The sequence below is a fragment of the Microtus ochrogaster genome, chromosome 5 (assembly GCF_000317375.1).
Source record: "Microtus ochrogaster isolate Prairie Vole_2 chromosome 5, MicOch1.0, whole genome shotgun sequence".
Lineage (NCBI taxonomy): Eukaryota > Metazoa > Chordata > Mammalia > Rodentia > Cricetidae > Microtus > Microtus ochrogaster.
In genome coordinates, this window is record NC_022012.1 from 34093253 (window position 1) to 34100397 (window position 7145).

Below are 7145 nucleotides of genomic sequence, written 5' to 3' on the forward strand. Positions count from 1 at the left end.
CCTCACTCCAGGCTGTCCTCCACTGGCAACAGCCTCACTCCAGGCTGTCCTCCACTGGCAACAGCCACTTCAAGTCCTGAGAGCACTTGGAGTCTGAAGGGCACAATGGGCAGGCATGGGTGTGGGGCTTCGCGTTCTTCCATCAGGAACGAACAGTGATGTGCCTTCCTCCCCGAGGACGCCTGCAGACACTGTTGTAAGTCTTCCCGCGGCTTCTTCCAACTGCACTGCTCCCCCACAATTGATTTCCTGGGCACTATTGTCTTAGTACCGATTGTTCACCATTTGCTCATTCCTCGGACCCTGGGTAGACAGAGTCTGGCATCTCTCTCTCCTGCAATCATAATCCAGAGCCTGGTGGGTCCTGCACAGTCATCACCCTCCAGACGCTGGCACTACACCCTCTTTGATCGAAACCCAAGGCTCTAAGCAAACCATGAATGAATTCCAGGGTGGTACAAGCAAGGAAGTAGTGAGGGGTGCCCTGGCCAAGCAGCTCTCATGGGTGGAGGGAAAGACGAACTGGGCAGATGCCGGGAGGTCTCGGCAGTGCCATCACTGACCCTCTGTCTGGGGTCCCTCCCATCAGTCTCTCGTCACTTCTGCCAGAAGCCAGACTTATTCATCAAGGGGCCACAAAGAACAACAGTATGACTGACCGGAGGCACCATACCCACAGGAAAGGAACTACCTACCCCCTGCAGGACTCTGCTTTTAGGAAGCACCATGCTCGAAGGGAAACACATTCCCACTAGTGATGGTGTTTGAGAAGCAAGCAGACACGGGGGCTGGTGGGGGAGGGGAGGTCGTCAGGCTCTGTTCTCTGACGTTAGGTGCGGTGGCAGTGGACCCTCAGTGACTTCCAAGCCAGACTGCCAAGGGATGGGGGCAGGGCACAGTGGGATCGGCCCTTCTGGGAAAGGGACCAAGCAGGACATATGGGCAGAACTGGCAGGGGTGGAGGGAGGGGGGCTGAGCTGAGCTGAGCACTACAGACAATCCAATACTAGAGGGGAAGAGGAAAAGACGGAGACAAAGATGGCTTACTTTTGAGAGGCGCTTGTGAGACTAAAGACCATGCATGCAGAGGATGTATTTGGGAAACAGTGGGGAGAAGAGGAAGAAGAAGAAATCAGAAGACAAATTCAAGTGGGGAAACCAGCTCCCAAGCCTCCCGGGGAGGGGTCCCCTTTCTCGTGCCCTGCGAGTCTGGTGGTTTAGGAGCCCCTGGGCAGAGGTACCTCTTGATTGCCAGAGGCCTGGGAGTGAAAGGAGAAGGCTGGGGAACTACAACCATGTGAGGTCTCTGTGCTAAGCCTTGGACCCGGAGCCTGGGTGCACGGGTGTACAGGGACAGGAAGGAAAGGCCCTGGGACTGTCCCTTCTGCAAGATGAGGAGGTGGGCATGTAGGTACGGCAGGGTGACAGCCAAGGAGGAGGTTAAAAATAACACTCTGGAAGGTTTCCTGAAGCCTGCCTTTCTGGCAATACAGGTGTCCCAAATAGTGTCCCTTTACCAGTTCAAGGGATCAAATTAAGCAGATGACCTCTCCTGATCCCCAGAGCCCCCTCCTTATCTCAAGGGTCATGAAGTTTCTTAGCTACTACAGAGAGATGGAAAGTGGGGGAGAGGAGGGGCATGTGGCTCAGGACTCGCCCTGAGTGCTTAGACAGGAATCTATTCAATTAGGGTCTCCCCCTGATGGCTCTGACCTGACCTGAGCACATAGACACTGGGGCTGTTCAAGCACGTGAGTACCCAGTCAGTACCTTCTTCCTGCAGCTAGCTAACGAGGGGTACTGAGGCTCCAGCATAGTCTGCTCACCTTGGAATTTTTGCCACCACTTCGACCAGATTGTGAAGAGCAACTGCGTTGCACACCCTGCTCCGGGGTGGATGGGGATTTGTCCGAGGAGTGATCTGAGCCCTTCTCCACCATGGTGTCTCCGTCTTGGTTCTGTGGCGTTGGCGAGCGGGACCGCTTCCGGAGGATGGGGGAGCAGGCCGGCGTGCTGCGGTTGGAGTTACTGGCAGTGCTGCGGGGGGGCAAAGAGAGACAGGGAATGAGGTGAGAGGGTGGAGGAAGGAAGAAAAGCTGACAGTGATGGCAGGCCAGATACCCATGCAAAGGACCCAGGCAACGGGCTGAGAAAATCAGAGGACCCAACTAGGCAGTCGCTGTACTGTAATGCTGCTACTGGCCAGCAGGGGGCAGTAATGCCAGTGTAAAAAGGAAAATAAGACTAGAAACCAGCAGGTAGCCATTAAAGTATTTACCCACCTATCCCGCAATCTCCCCATCCAATCCAGTTTGAGCTTTTACTACTTATGATAGACAGAAAGCTATTAGGAAAAATAATTTAAGCCCTGAAAGAATCGTTGGCGTTCACTCAATATCACCAACTCATTTTACAAACACTATGCGTCAACTCTTTTGTTCATAATGATAATCTCACTTTTTAAAGCATTCACATATATTATTTCATAGACATGTCTTTTTAAAACCATTACGTTATTTCCTTTTGCGTGTGTGTGTGTGTGTGTGTGCGCGCGCGTGCGTGTGTGTGTGTGTGTGTGTGTGTGTGTGTATGTGTGAGCGTGCGCGTGCGCAGAGATATGCCACAGCACACCTGCAGAGGTCAGAAAGCAACCTGCTGGAGTCTGCCCCCCCCCCCAACAATGTGGATCCTGGGCAATGAACGCAGGCCACTTGATTGGCAGTGAGCACTTTTATCTACTGAGCCTTCTCACCGGCCCACATACCATGTGTCTAAAGACATTCAAGCAAGCTAATAGTGGCAAGTGCCACTACCCTTAAGTTTAAAAATGAAGAGAAATGCCTGGCAGACAGAAGTGATCAAAGCAGAGACTCGGAATTTGCTTCAGATGGAAGTCATGCATCTGGTATTCGATCGAGTTATGCTGCTGTCCCAGAGGGGCAAAGTCTTACCCTTTCCACCCCACATTCATCTCTAAAAAGCTTCTTGCACCTTCCCACCACACCGAACCCAGTCACACCTCAGCATACCATCTGCTAATACAAGAAGAATTGAAGCTTGGCTTGTGTTTTCAAGAGAGCGGCAGAGATAAGGAAGAAAAGGGAGAGGAAAACCTTGAATTCATTTTGCTTTGTTTTGAAAGGAGAGAGAAACGGAAGAGACGGACGGAAAGGGAAGGGGAACAGGAAGGAATGAGCCTGTGAGACTGCAGCAGCCACGGAGCAAGGTGGCCAGGATCCTGTCCACCTGCTCGGTAGCCAGACCCGAGAAGCCAGGCAACCATGTCAGGAAAACCACATTCTGGCCTTGCCTCAGGAAACAGAGCGCACGGTGCCGGACAGTGACATTTGCATGAAGAGCTGGCTGTAACCTCAGATGCCCCACTGGAGACATTTGCAATGATTACCAGGCTCTGCCTCCTGGATAAACTCAATATAGGAGAGAAAGTCTATATGCCCAAGCAGTACCACTGGGGAGGGGCGAAAGTAGGGGAAGGATCATTGTGAACCTTATTAGAAAAACTGAGAAAGAAAGATCAGGGAAAAGGAGAAAAACAAATGTAGCCAGAAGGCCCACGGCTTTGCTTCATCTGAACACGTAGAGTTCAATTAAAATCTTGTATGCCAATGACTTGAAGAGGCCCCAGATGCCTCTCGGAGGAGGCGGTCCAACTTCTCTCTCCTTGCAACTCCATCCTTTTTCTTCTGACTCTCTAAAACCATTTGATACCGTGAGCCCTGGGGAAGGAAGTTAGCTTCCTTTTCTTCATGTCAAGAAGCTGAACCACGTGTCTGATGGAAGCAGACACCCCGGTCCTCTGGGAGAGCCTTAGGGAAGGAGACCCAAGTGCTCACCCGTCTAAGAAAACCTCCTTTATCTTGGGACAATTCCAGCCTATGTCCAAGTATTCAGGAGCAAATCTTCCTACTCACTCAACCCCAACAAAAAAAAAGGGGGGGGGGGAGGAAGAGGAGGAACACCTGTCTATCACAAACACAAAAGACCTTTCCATCTTCCTGAAATAAAGGCCACTTCATACAGTCTGATTCTAGACCATGCTCATAAGTGGCTGCCGGGGGCAAAACAAAGTCAGAGGTATAAAAAAACTGGATGCCAGATGCAGTGCACAATAAATAGCACAAACGGAGTAGGTGAAACAAACGGCACAGCTCTTGCTCCCAAGCTGTGGATCCACGTATAACCCCCCAGGACCCACAGGGTGGAAGGAGAGAACGGAATCCCTGCAAGTTGTACTCTGACCTCCACACACGAGCTCTACTACATGTATGTGCACACTCCACACAGCACATGTGGAGAGTAGGGAGTTAATTCTCTTCTTCCACCTCGAGGGTCCCAGGGATCAAACTCAGGTCGTCAGGCTTGGCAGCAAGCACCTTTACCCATGGACTCATCTCTGGTCTCTTGCGTCGTCTCATGTTTCCCCAACTAGAATTTAGTTCTTCTCCGAATGTGTTCTTCACCTCTGTGGCCACTAGTCTCTGTCATTGGGTGAGTCTTCTCCACCACCAGACATACACTTGCTGATGTGGCCCAACAATACTGTGCCCATGCCGGTTGTGGTGGCGCACGCCGGTAGGATTTGCTGAAGGAGGCAGAGGCAGGAGGATCACGAGTTCGAGGCCAGCCAACAATACTGTGCCCAGTGCATATTTCTTCCAGATGTCTCCTGGGTGCCTCAGCTCCCAAATATCTGGCCACTGTCTTCCCAGACCTCTGCCCATTCCCGGCCTTTCTCCAAAGACACCATCATTGCTCAGAAGTATCCTCTCTCCCATCCCACCCCACTGTGTTCCACTCATTCTGTTTCCATAGGCTCATTATCCCATCCTTCCTTTCCTGTCCTGGGGTCCCACCTCAAGTTCTCAGGGCTTTTAACTGAGTAACTGTGAACTTGAATATTTAGCATTGTCTTGACTTGTCCAATAGCTTTAGCTATGATTTGACTGGTTCCTGAAAAACACTGAGAATAATAAGAGGTTGTTGACCCTTCCATGCTTGACCTCTGCTCCAGTCCTTCTCTATACAAGAAGAAAACCCTGTAACCATAGTTCTGTGCCTTAGCAGAGTCATTACTACATTGCTAAAACCTATTAAAAGATCAGCCATTGTCCTGTAGTCTTGGACAAGCTGCTAAGCAAATAAAACTAATTCCTATGCATTTTGTATAGCAGTCTACCATGCCCTTAACCTGATTCTACAAGCCGTAGTAATAGAACAAACATTATGCTTGGGGATGGGCTTAAAAGGACCTTACCGTACAGAGGAAGACCAGTATTGGGTCAAAAGACAGGATCACTGACCTGAATTCAGGAAGAGTCCTGTAACCTTTGGCCTTTAAGAAACCTGAGAAACAGCAGAATAAGTGCCTGGCCAAGGTGTTGTGACTGTGTGTGTAGCACTATAGTGCACAGATTTTTATTGGCCACCAGGTACAATGTTAAACATTCAAGTTCACACAGGTGAATAAGGAAAGTTCTTTGTGCGTAGGACATTTATAGCGAGGTGGAGTTGGAGCTGACCTCTTCGCAGCGGAATATAGGCTACAGGTGTTGGGATCCAAGAAAGCAGAGTGGGAGGAGGGAGGAAGGGAGGAAGGGAAAAAGAAAGAAAAAAAGGAAAGAAAAAAGCTTTCCTTGAAGGACTGGGTTCAGAAAATGTGTTGGGGTTATCCAGGTAAAACCACGGAAGTCAAGGCAGAGCAGGAAGAACGAAACAGAAATCAGCACAATGAGAGTAAAAGTCTTGAATAGCATGGAACGCGGGAGAGTGACAAGAAGCCGCTCATGAAACGGTTTTGAACTAACACTCACGGGAGTCCTGTAATCATCACGTCCTCTGAAAAACAGGTTCACTAAGACCCTGCTGGCCGCCCCTAACCCAGGAAGATGCTCACTCATTCCCCACCTCTCCTATGTGTAAGACAGGCAACGAAGGCTATTTCACCCCTGTCCCGGTTACCTTGTGACAGAAAGTAAGTCCTCGAGCCTGACCACAGCGTCTCATGCTATGTGTGGTCAGGGCCTATTCCCTGTACTCCCGAGGCTGCTGTCCTTGAGCAATCGGGAAACACGGGAGGAGAACAAAGATTCTCTTTCTACAATGTGACTTTTCTTTACAGGTTCTCCTACCTGCACCTCACACACCCTGGCAACGGCACCACTTTTTCCGGCTCGCCCTCTCCATCCTTATTCCTAATGAGGTCCTGCAGGCACAGGCAGACCTTGTCAGCACGCCAGCTCCCTGATCAGCCACCCATGCATTTTTTCAGAACTCCGAGCCGAGCACAATGGTCAGCTGGTGTTCTTTATTCAAATTTATGTGTTTGTCTTTAGCAAAGGTTGTTTCTGCTCCAGATATTGCAAAATATATACCTGCCACTCTGGACGCCCTGGCCCTTCGTCTGTTTGGATTGCAGTCTCTGTCCTTGTGATCCTATGGTCCCACCAGCAGCACAGACCTAACTCGTTCTCGATCAGATTCCCAAACCCAGCCCTAAGGTCCCCTTAATGGCAGAGAGCCTGACTACAATCCTCTCACCACCAAGGAGCACTGATAACTTTTAAGAACGACTCTGTGATATATTCCAGGGCACTGCCATCAGGAGAGAACTAAATCTGAAACCTGGGCATTGTATCTCAAAGCAGGAGGATAAGGAAAATTGCCAGTGTGCCAGGAGAGCAAGTCCAGCTTGAAGGCCCCCTTAGTCCTTTGCTTTCTCTGTTACCTTGGTTCTTGAGTCTCATTTTTCTCATTTGAAGCAACTCTGCACAGTGCCTGATGCATAACCAGACCTTAGAAACAGCTGAGCTGCCAAAACGGGTATTAAACTCCCTTGGCCTCTTTCCTCAATCTCTTGTTGGGGCCTGTTAAGTGTAAAAGACGTGAATGTTGCTGGACTCCTACTCGTAAGGTGTGTATGGTAGGGGAAGGGTGTCAGCAACACAGAGTGTGATTCCTAAAAGCACAGAACCCTACCTAGTCTTGTCCTCATACCATCTCTCGCTGGTTTTCTGGGCATCGTTTTCAGAATCCGCATCCAAGATAAGTACCGTTCTGAAACTGTAGCATCACTAGGCCCAAGGAATGACTTTGTTTTTTTTTTTCTCTTTTATTTTTTTTATTTT

At 49.9% G+C, this 7145-nt stretch overlaps 1 protein-coding gene across 8 annotated transcripts in view; it reads right to left on the minus strand.

Annotated features, from left to right (window-relative positions):
• The window catches only part of Gramd1b (GRAM domain containing 1B), a 237937-nt gene that overhangs the window by 34310 nt on the left and 196482 nt on the right, over positions 1-7145 (minus strand). For all 8 annotated transcript variants that reach the window (XM_013346230.2, XM_005347130.3, XM_026779542.1 and 5 more), the window contains one exon: positions 1827-2037. In XM_013346230.2, coding sequence (XP_013201684.1) covers positions 1827-2037 — 211 coding nt within the window. The remainder of the gene's footprint in view (positions 1-1826; positions 2038-7145) is intronic.